Below are 19,737 nucleotides of genomic sequence, written 5' to 3'. Positions count from 1 at the left end.
GTCCCATCATGCTCTCAGAATCTCTGAACTTCCATTTGGCGAACTCCAGATGGCGGTCACCCGGTGGTCATTGGGTTCATTGTTTCCTGACCAAGACCTCTGTGACTTTTCCTGAGATTGGCCACATGGTGGTGAGCTCTAGAAAGAATCGTGATGGTGAAAAACACATTACATTTCACAAAGATAGTCCGTACTCTGCTCTTGTGGTGCCTTCAGTTTTAAAATGAATGCACTTTAGTAGTTACTTTAGCAGAATATGTGTTTTAAGACAATTCTGTCCCAGGTCTATGGAGCTCTTTCAATTTTATGGCTTTGTGTTTACTCTGAACTTTTCAACCTTTTACTTCAGTACAAGGTTGAAAAGGTGTGTACCAGTCATTTTAACTGAACATAAGGGGACTCTATAATGTTAGTAATCATGATGTAGACTAATTGCAAAAAAGGTAAATGAGGTATTTACACACAGGATTGAGCATGAGCACACGTCGGATGCAATAAAATGTTGTGCTAATGGTTCATAATTTTTTGTTGATTGGCAGTTTTGCATTAAGACGTGTTGCAACACTCCAGCACTTGTAAACATGAATGTTAAGTTCACGATGTGGGTACAATACTACATTTTAACACCTAATGTTAAATGGAAAACAAAATGCATTGACACATTTGTTTCTCAAGGATACACACAGCGTGTGAAATCACTTTGTGTATTTTCTGAAGCTATAATTGTCCCTGCTGTGTGTGTGTGTGTGTGTGTGTGTGTGTGTGTGTGTGTGTGTGTGTGTGTGTGTGTGTGTGTGTGTGTGTGTGTGTGTGTGTGTGTGTGTGTGTGTGTGTGTGTGTGTGTGTGTGTGTGTGTGTGTGTGTGTGTGTTTGAAGGCTGTTGAGTGTGTGTGTGCCAGAGGCCAGTGGTGGCGTGAGGCCTTTTGTCAGCATGGGGACTGAGGAACACAAAGACAGAGGCCGGATGGTCAGGATGCTGCTCTCCAGAGAGACACCAGTTCAGAGGTCAACATCGGCCCTTTTGGGGAAGTGTGTGTGTGTGTGTGTGTGGTGCCTACTTATGCACAAACGCCTATGTGTGAGCATGTGTACGTGTCCACATGCGCTGGGTGTGGTGACACACGGCAGAAAATTGATCCCGGTGGACATGGATTTTCAGGACTGGTCCCTGTGGACGGAGATAGAAAAAGGGGAGTGAGATGATGATGAGGGTTGGTGGCGGTTGGCGATGGGGTCCAGCAGGGATGGAGCAGCCTGCTAATGAAGAGCCATCTGAGGCCTCCATTCACCTTGAACATGGGCCACTGCAGCTGCCCTGACCTTGGCTTTGATCCACAAAGATGCTTGACCCCCACCATTCCCCCAGAGCAACCCCCCTGCCATCTGGAAGACACACATGCATATGTATACATACGTAGGTGCACACACCCACAGATACATATGCATGTACACGTCAGCTGACACATGTGCATGTGCCTTTACAGGTTTCATGTTGTTGGTGTTTTTCAGCAACATAATACCATTTGTGTTCTTTTGCACGGAAGCTCCATTATGTGTGTTTTGGCATAACTGAACTGTGCGTTTGTGTACGAGTGTGTACACTCAAACACGACGTGCCAACCATGGCTTCGTCACCAAGGAAGGGAGGGCAAGCAGAGACAGAGTGGTTATCCACTAAAAACACATTATCCAAATTGTGTAAATGTTGTAGTTAGGGCTTTCAGCATAATACTCCCTGCCCACCCGCACGATACTCTAACCACAACCTCCATGTCTCGAGACATCAGTCCACTAACTGAAGTTGTTTCACATTCTGAGTTTTTTCTTCTTCTTGTTACTATCCCAATGTTTGCCACGCTCCGTTGGCATTGGTTTCCCTCTCTTCTCCCTAATAGGAATTCAGCAGCTTGGAACGTAGGGGTTCCTTGGAAATTCCCAAAGTGGCGCAACACACTTTCCTCCAACACAATGGCTTGTCTTGCTTGCCCAGTTCAGCTGTAAATGACAGTTATGTCACGGCTGACTTGGGTTGAAGTCCATCTGTGGAAATGTAGACCTGTCTGCAATGTCATGTACTTCATCCATAGCTTTTTGAGAATAATTTTAAAGCATAAAATATAGAGAAGTTTTTGTTCAACATTGTGATATTCTCATTCAGAAAAGGCTTTGTCAACGTTCAACAAGTATAACATTTAGTATTTTGTGATATATTTTTCCAGAGGATTTTGTTGCTTTTCCCCTAAGAAATAGGTCTGTGTAGGCGGGTTGGCGTCCATGACATGTACATGGTCTTTGCATCACGGTTCTGGAAGTGTCCATTGATTAAGTTACTGCATGGAGGCAGCCGCATCTGTGCAAATGCAGGAGAACAAGCTGTGCCCGTGGCTTAGTAATTAGAGACCAGCAGAAAGGAGAGGGAGTGCGAGAGAGAGAGAGCAGGAAAGATTACCCCTCACTGTGCATCAGGTCTGATTTCTGTACGGCTATTTTTTTACCCACAGATAGCATCGTACATTTACTTAAGTGAGCTGATTATGGCTCTCGCTTTCACTCATCTCCAAAATACCTTTTATTAGTCTCCCTCCCTCACTGCCGGTCTTTCTCCCCAGCAGCCTCTCCTATATTATCTCTCAGCTCTTGATAATTCTACTCTATCTCCCTTCATTTTATTCTTTGAAGTTTTTTTTTCTCTCTTCTCACCCACCATAATCCATTTGTCTAACTTAGATAGAGGGCAGCGGAAGGAAGTGGTGGAGGAGAGGCGTGTGTCAGAGTCAGAGAGAGCGCCTGCTCCAGCTGGAGTCAATATTTGCTTTAGGAATCTCAATAACAGGCCTCCAGTCATCTGCATCTCTGATAATGGACGGCCATATGGCTCTGTTGACCCACGCTGTGCGGAAGGTTCTCTTTCTCTCTCCTCGTCCTCCCTCGTCTTTCATTGCCCGGCCACTTCTTTCTAACTTTTTCCCCATTTCATTTCATTAAGTCCTTCCTTCTACTTTATTTTGTCTTCCACTCATCATCTATCTGGGCACATTTTGTTCTTTTACAAACATCCTTTCCTGTGTCTATCATCCATAAAAGCCTGGATATGACCCACCACACAAAGCTGTGACCCAAGTTACCATGGCAGCAGAGAATGAGATACCAACTCTTTGTCCAACACTGTTTCCAGCAAGTGACAGAAAACAGTGACGCTGCATGTTCGGGTATGACTGGAAGACCGACCTAGAGCTCAAGAGGGAAGTGTTTTTACATTCTTAAAGCCGTGCCGCTCTGCTTCTCTTAAATAGAGATAATAGCCCTGTCTTTCCTCCCTCTTTTCCTACTTACGGTAGGAAGTTTGAGCTTTTATTTTTAAGGGATTTCGTTGTGTTCTGTCCTGCCAAACGACCAAATTGTGTGTGTTTATTCAAGACTATCATCTAGCAACAAAATGCTCCAAAAGACATCAGTAGGCATCCCCATTCTTTTTACATAGAAGTCTTTCTGCAAATATTGTTTTCACCTCCCCTCGGAAGAATTTAACTTTTACAATCCATGGTTGAATAAAGCTTTTCATGTTTTTTGCCGAAGACATGGACTGTAAAAAGACGATATTACACTTATTATTTGGTTCAAAGGGTGTGTGACACAGAACATCACAACACATTTACGAGTATTCAAACCCATCCATCCCCATCTGCCCCTGTTACCCTATCCTTTGTCTCGGTCTGTCCAGCTCTGTCTGGCCCTGTGAGCAGCTTGGCCATCGTACCCTCTGGTGCCTCCCGGCTCAGGTGCCCGTCACCCCCGCTTTACCACGGTTCTCTCAAAGCCATTGGTCATGGCTGTTGGCCCCTGCTGTGGCGGCATGTGCCCACAGCAGGCCCCCTGCCCAGTCACTGTCTCGTCCTATCTATCTAACCCAGACCAGAGCCTCTCGGCCCAGTCCAGCCTATCTCAGCTCAGCCTGGTTCAGCCTTGGCTTCAGCAACAGCCCAGTGCCACTCCACCCTGGCAGTTGTAATGAGATGAGGAGGAGGGGGCCTCTGTGTTGAGCGACTAGAGGTGTGTGCGTGCGAGACAGAGAGAGAGAGAGCATGCATGTGTTTGTCAAGCAATTTGTTAGGTGTCGTCTATCAAAGAAACATGGTCACAACAGACAGCTGTGAGGATAATCGGACTCGTTGTCAAACATGCACACGCACTGTCAAAAGTGCCATCAGACAGACCTTTTTCACTCCAGTAGTTCACTGCACCATATTTCATCCAACACTTGCCTCCATTCCACAACAGACTTAGCACGATATATTTCAGATAATGATATGATAATGGCCATCAGAATGTTTTTCACTCTCATCCGGCAGCCATTTTGCAGGCTCACTTATTTATTTATTTATTAATTTGAGCTTTCCCCATTTCAAATCTGTCCATCCATCCATCCGGCATGCTGGCTGCCCAGGCTCCAGTCACTGCTTGTCACTCTGAATTTCAAATGGCTCCAATTTTCCCCCTGATGGCACGGAGAAGTGGCAGGCAGCACATCGGGGAGGGTGGTCCTAGACATGCTGCCTGCAGCAGGGTTCTATTAGAGAGAAGAGAGGGGCGAGGAGGGGGGGAAGAGAGGTTTTTGAGCATGATGTATTCTTTCTTTCTGTATGATCATTTTGGAAACTGCTTTCTTATTTGGGGCTGTGTGGCATGGCTGATTGGTCCATCTCTGCTTCTAGTGAGGGTGCTGTTGTTGGAGCTGCCTCTCCCTCTCACAGTACATGTATATGCAGTGCAGCACTGGAAACTGTAAATATGAACTTGCATGTTTTTGATGGCATTCTGAAATAAGATTATTTTGTGAGTTTTGGGGTTAAATGACAAAAGGGACAAAGAATAACTCTACCTTGCAGCCTTCATCTTCTCCAACAGGCCATTATGTTTTGTTCCTTAACGAGCGCTAACCAGCTATGAGGAGCGGGCGCTCTACCTGGAGGCCATTGTTCAGAACCACAGAGAGGTCATGACCTTTGAAGACTTCGCCTCACAGGTCTTCTCTCCCTCTCCTGGCTATCCAATGAGTGGAACAGGTGAGAACGGACCCAGACTGCACCTACGTCCTCCTCCATGTTCTTTAAACTCCATGTCTCATTCCGTCTCTCCATCCCGACGTCGCTTCATCATCTTCGAACATTTTCTTTCGTCCCCTTTGCCTCCTCGACTGTATTAGCCTCTCCTCCTCCTCTACAACACACCTGTTTGTCCCTGTCGCCTCCTCCACCCCCCTCATTCTCGCCACTCTTCTTCCACGCCTACGCGCACTGATGAATATCAAACGACGGGATCGGCTCTTCACGCCGGCCGACTGACTTCAAACACTCCGCTTTCGCCACTTCCTCAAGCCCCACTCACGCTACTTTGTTCATCTCTTCTTGTTTCAAACTGCATATTTCCGCGCAATTACTTTCCTATGAATATAAGCAGCCTTGTTTAATGGCAGCCGCAGAGTGTGTGTGCGTGTGTGTGCGTGTGCGTGTGCATGCGTGTGTGTGTGCGTGTGAGCTCATTCACCAACACTTAGAGGATCCAACCGACAAACAGCAGCTTGCGGATGTCAGCACAGCACCCTTATCAGTCCATGATGAATACAATGGAGAACGTGTCTTATCGTGTTCTTCCTTCTTGTAGCAGCTCGGATCGATCTCCAACAGCAGTGAAATCAATACGGAATTGCACTTTTCCACTCTATTGGATTACGACACATATTCTGTTTTGACAAGGATAGCGCTCCACAATACCAAACCATAGATGTCTTGTCATTGTCAATTCGGCCAGCGCTTATATGCTTTCAGGGTGGTTTAGTATGTACGCGTCTATACGCTCTAGTGTGTGTAGAACTTCAGATTCTCAGACTATTCAGGCTGTTGCGGGCAGGCAAGAGGTAGTCGGCTACATTACCATACCATGTTGGCCAATAAAATGTCCTCAGACCGACGTCTCGTCACCGTCTCTCATACCTAGCACCAAACCACCTTAAAGGAAGGGACTGTGAGGACAAAATAGATATTTAAAGTAATATAGTAGAGGGAGCTGGCCGGGGTAAAGAGAGCAAGAAGTACGAGCTGACGTTGTAGATGATTTCAACTTTGGGTTCTTTTGTAGCCGACAAGAAATGGGTTAGAGAGGGTAGCCAGGCTTGAGAATAATGTTTCACAGCGTGGAACATACGCTGTGTCTAATGTGAGAGGCCGTAACATAATGAAGTCTGTACGGCAGTTGTGTCACCCTCGCTGCTGCGGAAACTCGTTCTGAACAGCAATTTGTGTTTCTCCGGATTCTACGTATGTGAGTGCGTGTGCGCGTGTGTTGCCGTCCATTCAGATTTGATCCAGAACTCACTTACACCACACAATACTGTAACAGTCACCATTATAACAGTGCTGGTGAGCACTTTCACAAATTGCCTTTGCTGCTGATGTTTGTCATTTTAAATACTGACATCTTAAAGGTCATTTGTCCAAACCCACAGTATTTAAATTTAAGTAAGCACATTTCTAACAGTGAATTTGCTGTTAGAAAAAAATATAATTCTGATATATGCGGCGTGTTCATTAGGATCAGTTAGCTTCCCTGAAGTGCTGCGACAAGCAGACACAGAATACATTGTGTGTGAATCTGTGTTCTAGTGTGAAAGAAGAGGGTTTCTCTCTAATTTCAAAGAAACAGAAATATCAAGAATGTAAGCCGAATGTATTCATAAGGAAACGCAAACACACACACACACACACACACCAGATGCAGAAATTGTCGCAGATACATTTCCTATCAATCGATTAGTTGTTCATTTGACTTTAACAGGTACTTCTGCCTCCACAGTTCATGTATACTCCTCAGCTGTATCCATAAACTAAACGCTGCTCTTTAGCTTTTCAAAACCATAAGCATGTATTTAATGCTCCAGGTCACATGAATAATGCATCAAAGTATCCTTTATCGTTGCTGTGGTTAATCATCCTGATCTTTTGCGTTCCATCAAGCATTTATTCAATGTATCATTGATGGCTGGCCGACACTGCTTCTCATTCTCACCCTTCTGAAATGTGCTTTACTGCCCTCCTCTGTGTGTGTGTGTGTGTATTTGTGTGTGTGCGTATGCGCGTGTGCGTCCATCTGTCTGTCCGTCCATCCTGCTCTGGCTCGCATTGCTGCCACTAACATGTCATCCATGCTCCACGACAGCGTGCAGGCGTTGGCCGGGGATGGTTTGGGACATGGAGTACCCCTGGGCCAAACTGGACTGTAAGACTCTGCCTGCTTCCTCCACACTAGGCATGACGCCCAGCCACAGCCCACCAGCATCCATCCATTCATTCATTTAGGTCACTGTGGACCCCCACGCCATCATCAAATAACTGGGGACCGCGCTTGATTTAGCCCTTTTTGTAAAAGAAAAGTATTGCTCAAATTACAAGTACGGATGCTGCATGCTAATTGCTAAATGTCCCATTCCCTCAGTGTTTCATCGCTTCCCCGCCAAAGGGTGGTTAACCCCGGCCCTCTTCTGTCATCTTTAAATTTTGGGGGCTTTTCAGCATCCTCCACAGCGTCGTCCACCATGTTCCTGAATGCAACCTCACTTTGACCTTGTAACTCCACACCGGCGTCATGGCTTCCTGCATGAGCCGAGTCCATCTGTCATACAGACGGCGCTCTGCCCTCGTTGTGATACACCTGCACTGCTTTGCTGCGTTTTTATCCTTTTGTTTTCATGCTCTGTGTTTTCATCCTCTAAACTTTTTCTAAATGAATAGAAAGCGATACTTTTTTATTTCTTTCACTTAAACTCTCCCATGACCCTCCGAGGTGCCCCAGCATCTGTTCCTCTCTCACTTTAACCCTTCCTCATGTAACACCGGTGATCCATGTTTCAGTTTGCCGCCATGTGAACTGCCCACCATTCACGCTTTGGATTTCAAAATCACCCTGATTTTGAAATGTGTGAATTGGGCAGATTAATCAGGTACCATCGGACATTCTGGCCTCAAAGGTGTCTTCAAGAAAGAAAAAAGAAGTGGCACTTGATGATTAACGCATCAACCAACTCCGTTCACCTTGTCTCACTTTTTAACCCCTCCAGTGACGACTAACCTCGACGCCACACAAGCCGTCTGAAAATCCCGCTCGTCCAGCCCTTTTCAGCGGCGTTGTGTTGTGTTGTGTTCGCTGCCGTGTGGTATGTGTGTGTGTGTCTGTGTGTCCACTGCTCTCTCACATGATGCTTTACTCTGTTTTTCCCTTATAGATTAAAAATATCTTAACGGTCCAAATACTGTATATGGCGAAGGTAAGCCCCGAGTCAGACCGGAAGCTTGTCTCCGTCCAGCGGCCTACCGACCCCTCGCTCGATCACTCATCCTGGCTGTTTTTCCTCCCTTCTACCCCTCCCTTTTGTTCATTCAGCACTAACCAAGCTTTACTTACTGAGTGCTCTCACCAAGTGAAGGGGACAGAGAAATCAGGCTGTTTATTTGGGGGGGTGTCCTACTGTTAAGGCCAGGCTGGTAATTGAAAGTGATGCACGGTGGGGACAATTAGCACCTGACTAAGTAGCAGCATGAACAATACGGCTACACTTCTGGCCCTCGCTTCTGCATGTGGCGCGCCTTTATCTCTTCCCCCAGCAAACACTTTTCTCTTTTCTTTCATTCCTTTCTCCCCCTCCCATTTCCTCCTGTTGGAGTGTGCCTGTTTGCCTGGGGCAGACTCTGAGACTAACACCTGCCGCACTGGAAGATGTCTTTGTCATCTAAAGCCTTGTTTGAACTGCTGCGGAGGGGACCAATGAGATAGCGGGGCCATTTAAAGACCCTCTTTGTTTTCCCTTCTCTTTCGGTCTCTACCTTCTTCTTTCCATTTTGAAATGAACCTTAACCGAAAGGCAGATTGGGCTGAGCAAAGAGCGGAAATGCTGGGTTCTTCTGACGATAATCATGATACATTAGCTCCTCTGGATCTGGGTTATTTTTCCCCTCAGGAACTTACTATGAAACTGAATTCTTACATAAGGCCATACAGTGAGGACCGATGTTTAGAAACTGATGTAACCACAGTCATTAAGTGCCTCGGTGGGAGTGATGACTGTTTAGTGCAGCATGTTTTAATGGCCGCTAAACGAAAAGGGAAGTCTGTTGAGTGGGTGGATAACTGTACCACACTATTCTCTGTGTATATTAGCTGTAATAGGTGGTTTCCTTCATCCTGTCTGTCACGTGTCTTTACAGCGCACGCGGACAAACTTTAGTTTATAAAACAAGTAAACAAGTGTTTACTGTAGGAATGAGTTGAAGAATACGGGAATGCAGGAATATTTCTGTCCAACGGGCCAGCCCACATGTTTAGCCAAGCCCATCCCCTTTTCTTTTTCTTGTTTATTCATATGCAGATTTGAGAATTCATGTTGGGAACCCCCTCACCTCCCTCCCCTCGCAGCCCTTCACAATACACACACCCAACGTTTCATCCGTAGCCCAGCCCTCTCCTCTCCCAACGAGCGGCAGCCCTGGATGCTGCCGGTGTCCACTGTGCTGCTGAGTGTCTGTTACTCCAGCCATCTGCCATTCCTTTTAGCCACTGCAACTTGAGATGCCTCGGAAAAATGGCAGAAAATAAAAGGATAGGAAAGAAAATAGGCAACCAGATGCCACCTCGACAAAGAGAAAAAGTTGTTTAAACCGAGAGCGTGGGGGCCAATACGGGTGGGTGGGGGGGCCCACGGTCTGGGTTTGGTCAGGGGCACACTGAGGAAGTCAGGGCGGCGTTCACAAGACTTGATTGTCCTCACCAGCGTTCAGTGCCCACCTCCCGGCTTATTGCAGCTCGCCATCCCCTAATCATGGAAGTGAAGTTTTTGAAAAAGGACAATGCTTGACAATGGGAAGGCTCCACATGTTCACAACAAGAGCATAATGTGCAATTTAGTTTTCATTCAGAGCATTCTGCTGTCACACTGCAAACTGAATACTTTTTCTTTTCCTTCTTTTTTTTCCCCCATAGATGCAAAGGTTACCGCTCGTTTTTTGAAAAAGAAATATCATATAAGCATCTGGCAAAACCGTGTTGGGGAGAAAGGCAGCTTCTCTTTAACAGGCTTTGCTTCTTTCACAGCATGTGAAAGAGGCTTATCGTTTCTGCAATATTTCTGATTGGCTTTCTCACGTCTGGAGTCTAATGACATCAAGGGGTGGAACAAACATTGGAGGTTTTGTGAATGTTGGTGAAAAGCCGATGAACTGGGTAATAATTTTGGTTGTGGGAGCAGCGACGTGCATGACCAAGCATGCTGGGATGAACAGCAATCACACAAAGCCCAATGAACCCCAGCTCCGTCTCTCTCTCTCTCTCCCTCCACCGTTGTCTTTTCCTTTCTGTCCACAAACTCTTTGCGTCTCTCTCCCAGGCTCCTTCACCGGCAGCGCGAGCACAGAAGCCGGAAGCACCGCAGCGACGACGACGGACTCCGTCGACCAGATTTCTCCCACAATGCCCCGTGCCACGAAGAACCGAGTTTCCGGAAAACTCCGCCGATCAGCCAGCGCTATAAGCAAATCCTCCAATTGAAGTCTTCAACCCGCCCAACCCGAGTGCAGCCTTTAATCTTTTGTCAAAGAACCTCAAAACACCCAGCCGTGACTGCAAGTTGTCTTTTTTTCTGCGCGTTCCTTGTTTTATTTTGTGTCATTTAAACATGTAACTGGAGCATATTGCAATTTTTAATTTAAGTGTCAATCATTGATTTCGTTGATACATTTCTATTTGTCGAGGCGTTTAACTGCTCAATCGAGATGGACATGTGACTAAACTATTTATGTTCACCCTGGTGGTTTCAGCTTAAGGATCGGCAGCATAGGAAGACGTAGGAGTCTTAAAGCGACCGGTGATAACAATGTCATTTTTATTCTCATTTTCTCGTGCAGTCTCGGTGCACTGGAGAGGACAAGTTCTTACTGTAGTAAGGGAACGGGAGCCCGCTTCACTTAGTTTCTATATCTATCTCAACACTTAATGCGATGAAGCACTGAATGATACAGCTGTAAATGGCACCATGCTGAAACTGCACAAAAGATTGGTATCCATTTATAGATGTGTCTGCCTTTTTACCTCCTTCTGCACCTGCCACAACCTTTCTGTGTCAAAGATAACCACTTCAGTTGGTGACAGGACGGCGTTGCTGTTGGTATTGTTGTCGTCGTCCCGCTCTTTAGCACTAGTTTGGACTACGATGGTGGACCACCTCCCCTACACTGAAATGGAGAAAACACTGATGCATGATGGGGAAACGCCTCCCCAGAACCATTCGTACTCACTGCACTACCACACAGACTTCCCGGGCACCGAGTCCCTGCAGTACGAGCAGGCCGGGGCTTTTTAATTCTTTTGAAACCCAGAGTGGACAATCAATGACGTCTTTCTAACTTGAGCTGAAAAGGAAAAATTTGTTGTTGTGTTTTGTTTTTTTTTTATCATATTAATTTTCCTTTTTAAATGAATTCCGATGGATTGTGTCACGATTTGATTTATGCAACTCTGCTGCAATGAGAAAAGACTGCGTTTGTAATTGTTTTCTGATGTCGTTAACATAGGCTCATGTCCGGTAATTGAATAAGTTCCTGCTGTCTCTTTCCTCTGCGATCAGTTTCCCTGTCCTGTGAAGCTGAAGACGGCGACATTCCAACGTTCCCAACCAACGTTTTTGCACTCACCGCCATTGATTTAACTGGCATTGAATGTTTTTCTTTGTTCTGGGATCTAAATTGCTTTAAATTGCATTTTGTCTGTTGCTGGATGTACATAGAAAGGACTATCTGATGATTTCTTCTTTTGGCCAGTTCTGTTAAATTATGTATTCTTGTGCTGTTTAGAGGAAAAATACCGCCAGAGCCTCAGGTGAATCTTACCTCCATGCACTGGTTTGTGTGCATGTGTGCGTGCTTGTGTGTGTGCGTGTGCATTTGTGTGTGCATGTATATGTGTGTGTGTCTCAGAAAAGCTCCTCCCAGTGCCTGTGTAATGTCTGTCCTGTAAGATGCTGTCCAACACCACCTTTCCTCCCCATAATCAGATTTGAGTTTCTCCTCTTCGTCGTCTGAGACAAACCATGGACACCCTGCGTCACATCTCCCCGATAACGGCGTTAACTCAAAGTTTTTTTTATTTATTTTCCATCCTCTGTGTGTCTAAAGGTCAGAGGATTGTACTTTCCCTCAACAAAAACAACAGCAGATGGATTTTTGAATTGCAGGGTTTTCTGTTTAGTCTTTATTACAGGTGGCGCGCCGCTCCGTCTTTATCTGTGAATGGATCAAGTGGCACCAGCTCCTCCCCCTCTGCTTTTCCCATGATCCTCTCCCCATGTCGCCTCCTGAGGCCAGAGGAGGGGCGGCTGTTCTGGGTTTAGGTGGCATGCCAGAGCTGAAGTCGAACAGCCCTCCTAGCAACGGCCAGGCCGACGCGCTCACTTCTCCAGCCTGCCCGCTCGGGGTTGTCATGGTAGCCAGGTGTCTCCCCCCCCCCCACCACACACACACACACACACACACTGTGCACTCACACCCTCTGAGGGCTCCACCCAAGCTGCAGCACTATCCCCATCTGTTGCACTACTATGCCTTACTTTCTACATGCTCTCCTGTCAGTTTTCTCTCTTCCCTCACACGTCGCCTCCTTTTGTTTTGTTTTTTCCTCCAGCAGAAAATGTGGAATCCAAACGTCAGGAGGATGGACGGATCCATGTTTTCATGCTTTTTGTTTATTGAAGAATGTACAGATATATAGGCCTGGATCACAGCTATGTTTTGTTTTTTGTATTTCCCCCCAAAGCCACTTGAAGGAACCGCCCAGGATGCTGATCTTAAAGATTGTAGGTTATAGACGATGTGTTGAAGGGGTCTGTGCTCCCCCTTTGGTGGCTTAGTCACTGGAGATGTTAGATTGGACCAAGACGTGGATTGTGTGTCTTAAATACGTGAAGATGATGAGCTAGTGTTAGGCCTAGTATGTTTTTTTTTCTTCTTCTTGTTTTAGAAATCCTTGTACATTGTGTCAAATTTGAGGGCGTGAGCGCCTTCTGAATATAAATATATAAGAATGCCTGTAATATAATCTTTGTATAAGAGAAAGGAAAAAAAATCTTGAAGATTTCATCATTACTTGTCAACATATCAAACTGTTTTTAACGACCGAAGTCCTGCTATCTTTATTAGAAATGTGAAAATTGAAACATTTCATTAAATCAATTTTAAATTCTACGTATCTTTGTCCATTTTTCCTTCTCAAAAACACATCAGCTAATTGTGTAACCTCAGATTTTGTGTGTGTGTGTGTGTGTGTGTGTGTGTGTGTGTGTGTGTGTGTGTGTGTGTGTGTGTGTGTGTGTGTGTGTGTGTGTGTGTGTGTGTGTGTGTGCGCTGACATGATGGTGCTGTTACCATGGGCTTTCTGACCCTGGCCCAGCCACGCCAGCAGCAGCAGGGGTAACCTGACCCTCCTCCCATCTGTCTCCCCTGCTGCTCAGCCCGGCTTAGGGCAGGCCAGCTTAATGGAACCTCACCAGGAGGTACAGGTGCAGTGGTTGCCGCACCTACGGGTGCCCTGTCTCGCCTGGGTCACATAAAGACGCAAGAAAAGCACTTGACCATAATTGGAGCCCCTAAAAACTGTGTGAGGGAAAGTGTGAGAGAGAAGCCTGTAATGTTCCCTCATTTTTTGCCCCAGTGGTTAACTATGAGGTGGTTTACAGCACAACAGGAGGCTCTGGGTGTCCCGGCCCCTCTGAGGCTGACTTGCTCCGGTATTAAGAGCCGATTGTATTATTCTATGTGTTTAATATTTCATACTGCTCCCTGTAGTCCATCTTCACACTTCAAATATCTCTCTGTCTCGTTGTATTGTCACTGACGCCTTAAAGGGAAGTAACACTTCTTCTTTCTTTTTTTTGAAGTTTGTGTTATTATTTTTTTAAACCCGGACAGGTTTATTGTGTTAATGAGCAGGACATTAGTAGAGACACAAGGTCAGACAGTGTAAGTGGGATTTTTAAAAAAAAAAATCCTTTTAACAAATCGAGCATTGTTTTCTGGCCAGTGATGAAGCTCTGAGGTGAACATACTGCTGACAGCCTGTGTCTATAGCTCTGAAGTGACACAGTTGGAGGCTGCCTGCTAAATTACAACTGACTTAAGCTTTCCAGGTGCTGGGGGTCAGATATGGAGCCAACCGAGCCCTCGTGTGTCCTAAATCAGCACAAATCGAGCTGCATGAGTCTTCCGAAGCAGACAGATGTTTTACTGCTCCAGAGGTGAGTGTGATCCACCACCTCTTTGTCCTCCTGTCATGTCCTGACATGGTATTAAGGAGGGAATTTATGATTAGCCCCTAAGTGCTTCTCTGTGGCAGCAGCGAAACGGCGTCTATTGAGCCACTGAAGCTCTGATTTACTGCGCATCAGTCCGATAAACTGAGGATCGAAGGCAACGGTTCGTCCAAAAGGCTCCTGGGGTTTCTTTTTCCTGTTGAGGACAACTAAATAGATTCACACTCTGGAGTGTGGCCCCGATGCAGCAGCGAAACGAGAAGTGTAATGCGAACAATGTTTAAACTTTGAGGGTGTTAAATGATCGTGGTATTTGTCATGCTGAAGAAGAGCCCGCCTTCGGGAGTCAATATAAACCTCATCGGGCGTCAAAGCAGGTTGAAACTGACTTTCACCAAGTGTGTAGAAAATGTTTTACTTTTTTTTAATTAATTAAGATCCTAAATCCATACACTACTTTAAAAAATAACACCCTAAAAGAAGTGTAAAGATTTGTTTTAGTTTAAATGTAATTTGGAAAGCTCTTTTACGCACAGCTTTACGCGGGGTAATTGTCTTAATTTGGGTCCTGCGTGAGAATGTGGATCCGAGGCCTTATTCCAACATGTCAAAGTAGTCCATGTCATATTTAATCTGTTCGACATGTTCCACATCGTTATGATTATTTTGCCATATAAAACATAATTCTGCTGAGACTTTCCTGAAGAGAAACAATTCCAGGAGGCACACGGACAGTCACAACTATCAACAAGCGTTTTATTTAAGCACTTAAATCATTCTTCTCTTGTCGGATTGCTGTTCAGAAATGAAGTTAATTTCCGTCGTGTTCATTCAAAAAAGAAAAAGTTAAGTCACCCAGAGACACGTGTCTTTTTGAAAATATTTTTATTTCGATAGACAACAACGATTTACACATACAATCAAAGCGCTATAAAAGCCAACATTTAAGAAAAATAACTTGTCCTTAAAAAAGATTGCATCTAAGGTAAGAGCTTTACGTTTTTTTTTTTCTTTCTTTTTTCAAGAGCTGCGGCGATTGAAGATTAAAACCTGACCCACGACAATTATCACAACTCGTGAATTTGACCCAAAAGAAAAACAAAAAAACAAAAATCAACATTTTGGCTATACGACATGTAAACTGCCAGAACGATTCACAGAAGAAGTCACAACAAACACAACAATAAGTTACATTAAAAATAATTAGAATAAATAAATAAATAAACATATGATGAAAAATATTGCAACAATTCTTCAATAATAATAATAATAATAACATAATAAAATATGTGCCAGCATTCAAAATGAAAACAGTCTATGTTGACTTTTTTTTAAGGCAGTTATACAGCGGGATTTGGATGTGTATGTGTAGGCTATGTCGGACTAGGCTTATTACTAAAGGCATTCGTGGTTCTACTAAACAGGGAATGCTTCAGTCACTCTCTTTTTCCCACCAATACAAAGTTGACAAGTTGTGTCGTCCACAAACTGGCGTAAAGCTACAGAGAGAGCATCACAGTCAGTGAATCCAAAGGCTTTGATGGGGAAAAGGATTTCTGAGAATTTTAAGACATTTCTTAGGTCTAGAAGCTATCATTGAACACGTGTGCTGTCCTAGAAAAATACCCTTTTAACAGTCAAACTAACGCTTTGTATTCTTTTTTTTTTCTTGATAAACTAATTTGAGAAAGAAAATCTCAAAATAGGCCTATGTGTAATTCAAATATAGAGAGAAGCATTCAACAATCACTGATTGGCATGGAAAAGACACTTCATTAAACACCACTTAAACATCAAACCGCCCTGCCCTTCATTGGCCTAAAGTTATGGCAGTGAGCCTCACAAACCCTTCTTCTTTTTTTAAACCCCAAAGCCACTATTTTTTAAATGATCACCATTATTTCCCCCTCCTTTAAAGGCACAATAGTTTAGTCTTCAGCAGGCGGGGCGCACCGGCATCTGGAGCAGGATCACCTGCCTGTTCTCCGAGGGGTGGCACTTGTTTATGTGCCTGGTGAGCCCCGGCGAGCTGTAGAGAGTGGCGGGGCAGTATTTGCACGGGTAAATCTGGGAGGAGTGCATGAGGCGCAGGTGTCTCTCCTGGCCGGCCCTGCTGGTGAAACTCTCCCCGCACACCGGGCACAGCAGGCAGTCCACCGGGCTCAGATTAAGAGGGCTTTGGTTTGAGGCTTCCTCTGAGGATGATGATGCTGAGGAGGAGGAGGACGAAGAGGAGGAGGAGGAAGAAGAGGGCAAGACCGGAGCCTGCTCTGTCGGGCGGTCGCCGGTTTGAAACCCGTGCTCCTCCAGCACTTTCTTTTGCAAGGCCTGGTGCGCCATGATGTGTTTTCTTAGGTATGCCTGTCGCTTAAACCTCTTCCCGCAGTACTGGCAGTCATAGGAGCCGTCTTCAGAGCCCGACTCGGACACACCTGGACTCGGAGTCTCTCTGTCACTCATGTCTTTGGCTTCGTCGGTGACTGACTTGACACCGAGCGGCGGCATTTTGGCCGTTTCGGGTTTGATGCCCTGCGCCGGGGGCATCGCCGGCGCGCCGCTGGTCCGGGGTTTGTGCCAGCGGCGATGGGAGGCGAGGTTGGCCGGGCAGCTGAACATCTTGTCGCACTCGGGACACCGGTACTCGACCCTGACGATGCGGGAGCACTTGTGCTGCGCCAGAGAGAAGGGGTCCGCGTACGCCTCCTTGCACAGCTGACACACAAACTCCCCGAGAGGCTTGCCTCCTGCGGACTGCGACCTCGGCTTCATCTCCACCGGCCCCTCTTTGATTTTGAGACCGAGCACGGGAGAAGTCGTCATCTCGTCTTCAAAGTTGAGTTTCCTGATGGCTTTGGGTTTCTTGGAGGCGGGTTTAGGTTTGCGCTCTGTGCCGTCCGCTGCTGGTCTCTTGGTGCCGACCCGGTTGCTCGGTGCCGGGAGGCTGCTGCTGCTGCTGCTGCTGCTGCTGCTGGTGGTGGTGGTGGTGCCTCTGCGGCTACTGTTGCTGGTGCCGATTTTCAGGTCCACCGGGGCGTACAAGAGGTGGTCCAGGCCGGAGAGGGAGGCGGGTGTCGGGAATGACTCGGCAGAAATCGGCGAGCCCAGATTGAAACTTCGCTCAAAATATCCCCTGTCGTGCTCCTTGCTGATGGGCCGGGTGGGGCTGTAGAGCGCTTGGCACACCGCCTCCGGGTTTCCGAACTGTACCGGCTTCTCCAGTCTGGGCACCGGCACGTCTGCTGCTCTGAAATCCGGAGATGCGGCGCCGCGGTCCGGACTGCACGCCACGGACATCGGCGGGCAGGGGTGCACATAACTCGGGAAGGCAGCTGGGGTGCGTCGCTCCTGGAGGTCATCTTCGTCTGAGCGAGTCCTGTAGGAAATATGTGTAGATTTCTTGTTTCTTTTTACCAGGAATCCTTTGGGCATCTTGGCGAGTAACAGCGGAAAGGCACTTCAGGGAGGTGGGCGAAGTCTGGAGTATCCAGGTTTGTTAAAAATATGGCAACTCTAGAAGCTTATGGGACTTTATCTCCCCGGTATATCGATTCTTCTGTTGCTGAAATGTTTTCGTCTCCAAGGCATAGCTGCACTCTTTTTATGCCGGAATGATGCTATTGTTCTCGCCCCCCCCTGTTGCAGAATCCCCGACCAATCAGAGGGAGCCTGTGTCCCAGTGGACTGGATTGTGGGAGGGCTCAGAGTCTGGGTTTGGTGGATTTCGTTGGAGGATGTGCAGATAGCTTAGCAGATGTACTGGCGGTTTATTACATTAACGTGTGCGCTCAGCCCCTCCCCGACAGAGGCACACGACGGGACCCTCCTCTTTTTACGGTCTGATAGGCCCCTATACAAATGCACACGTGCCACGGCTTTGTGGCTCTCCTCTGGGGGGCCAGGAGCTGCCAAAAGGAAATGTCCGTCACTGCCACAATCATCACAATTTAGAATTAAGACAGGGATGAGACAAGCTTGGTTAAAGACAAACCAACGCTGCATTCTTCCAATTTCTGCTGCGGTGTTGCTCAAAGAGACCATCTACCTAAAATAGGCCCAACTGTGACATCAGATTCTCTCAGTTCACTGTTTCACGTCGATTTTGTATTTGTTTTCGTTTTTTTTTAACTTCCACACGTTTTAGAGTTGTTTGTTTTCTCCGTCCACGCTCATTACGCATGCCGTCCAAGAGGCCAAACAGGTTTTATAGACCTTTATTTTATTATGTCTTAAATAAACACTATGGAGGGAGTGCTTCTTTATTGTAGGGCACGTGTCTGTCTCGGTTTAACTCGACATATAAATCAGACATCTTGCTGCATACATAAGTAATAAGAAGGCCCTCTGGTCTTTGTGCACAATAGCCACGTCTGCCCCGTTCTTGAATATCCCTGTCTTTTTTTTTTGTCGTTTGAAAGGCAAATTGACCTCTTAACGGGACTCACGGCCAATCTGGCCCACAGCTAGACGCGTGCTGGGCGGAATCAGTGCTCCTCCAGACAAAGAAGGCCGCGGCCGAGGCTTGTGTAGCAAAATGCTGCAGAGATATGCAAAGAAGTGAAGCTGTTCCTCTGTACAGTGTGGAACGGTCGTTTGTGCAAATACGCGCTGTTTAAAGGATGGTAAGTGTTGATTTTGGGGCTCAGTTTGCTGAAAGAAGTTTGTAAACTTCAATAGTATTAAAGTTCGCATTGAAGTTAGGATTCAGTATACTTTAATCATTTCTTTTAAAAAAAATCCGTGTCTTCAATTCTATAGTTCTGCAGCCTCTTGACTGTCCAACAAAAACGATTTATTTCCGAATACTATCTGTGCGTAATGCTCTCTCCCGCTCCCCCAAGGCTTCTGTGCATACTTCATATATTGTGTATTTGTCTTTTCCCCCCTCGTTATAATGGCTAAATGTAGGCTGCAGAGCGCCACTTGGCAGAGAGTGCATTCTTTTTCCTTTCACTCGGCAGACCAGGGAGGAATTAATCTCCATCGTCGTGCATTGTTCCCCTCATTTGCATAAAGCTGCACTATGACCAAGTCAAATAATTACACAATCGGAGCTGAGCCGCAGGCCTGCGCCTTCCTTTCAATGGGCCTCTGTGTGCCGGTGCCTTCTCACCTGCCTGGAAGCACACCGTTATTTAGAGTAAAAATACACATTTGCTAAAACAAGAAAATAAATACAGATATATGTATTGAATGAGTTCAAGGTAGAGCACAAACTATAGAAACCCTTCATCCTCTCAGCAACAACCCCTTCAAGGATTTCACTCAGACTACGTGTAAACATATTTTTGAAGTATTCATCGAGAACCACCTTGTTCTAAAGTGTACACGTCATCTTTTGAATTGGTTTTCTCCTGTTTAGTTGCCCCTGGTTTGGCCTCTTCGTTTCTATTCTCTCT

At 46.1% G+C, this 19,737-nt stretch overlaps 2 protein-coding genes across 6 annotated transcripts in view; one reads left to right on the top strand and one right to left on the bottom strand.

The window, feature by feature from the left end:
* Positions 1-13,277, top strand: part of ralgapa2 (Ral GTPase activating protein catalytic subunit alpha 2) — an 85,920-nt gene extending 72,643 nt beyond the window's left edge. For 3 of the 5 annotated variants that reach the window (XM_068580796.1, XM_068580798.1, XM_068580794.1), the window contains 2 exons: positions 4,942-5,063; positions 10,430-13,277. In XM_068580796.1, the coding sequence (XP_068436897.1) occupies positions 4,942-5,063; positions 10,430-10,590 (283 nt within the window). In that variant the 3' untranslated portion in view covers positions 10,591-13,277. Of the gene's footprint in view, positions 1-4,941; positions 5,064-7,212; positions 7,273-8,275; positions 8,318-10,429 lie in introns of all 5 variants that reach the window. The other 2 variants (XM_068580795.1, XM_068580797.1) reach the window with 2 other exon arrangements.
* A 1,988-nt stretch (positions 13,278-15,265) lies between these two features.
* Positions 15,266-17,910, bottom strand: insm1b (insulinoma-associated 1b). The gene has a single exon (XM_068580799.1). It carries the CDS (start codon positions 17,768-17,770, stop codon positions 16,277-16,279), a length of 1,494 nt encoding a protein of 497 aa, XP_068436900.1. The 5' UTR covers positions 17,771-17,910; the 3' UTR covers positions 15,266-16,276.
* Between the last annotated feature and the right edge of the window lie 1,827 nt (positions 17,911-19,737).

The sequence above is a fragment of the Clinocottus analis genome, unplaced genomic scaffold (assembly GCF_023055335.1).
Source record: "Clinocottus analis isolate CAN_PGR_092001 unplaced genomic scaffold, fCliAna1.0.p SCAF_17, whole genome shotgun sequence".
In the NCBI taxonomy this organism is placed as follows: Eukaryota; Metazoa; Chordata; class Actinopteri; order Perciformes; family Cottidae; genus Clinocottus; species Clinocottus analis.
The sequence above is the reverse complement of the archived record's forward strand: the minus strand, read 5'-3'. Positions and strand labels throughout refer to the sequence as shown.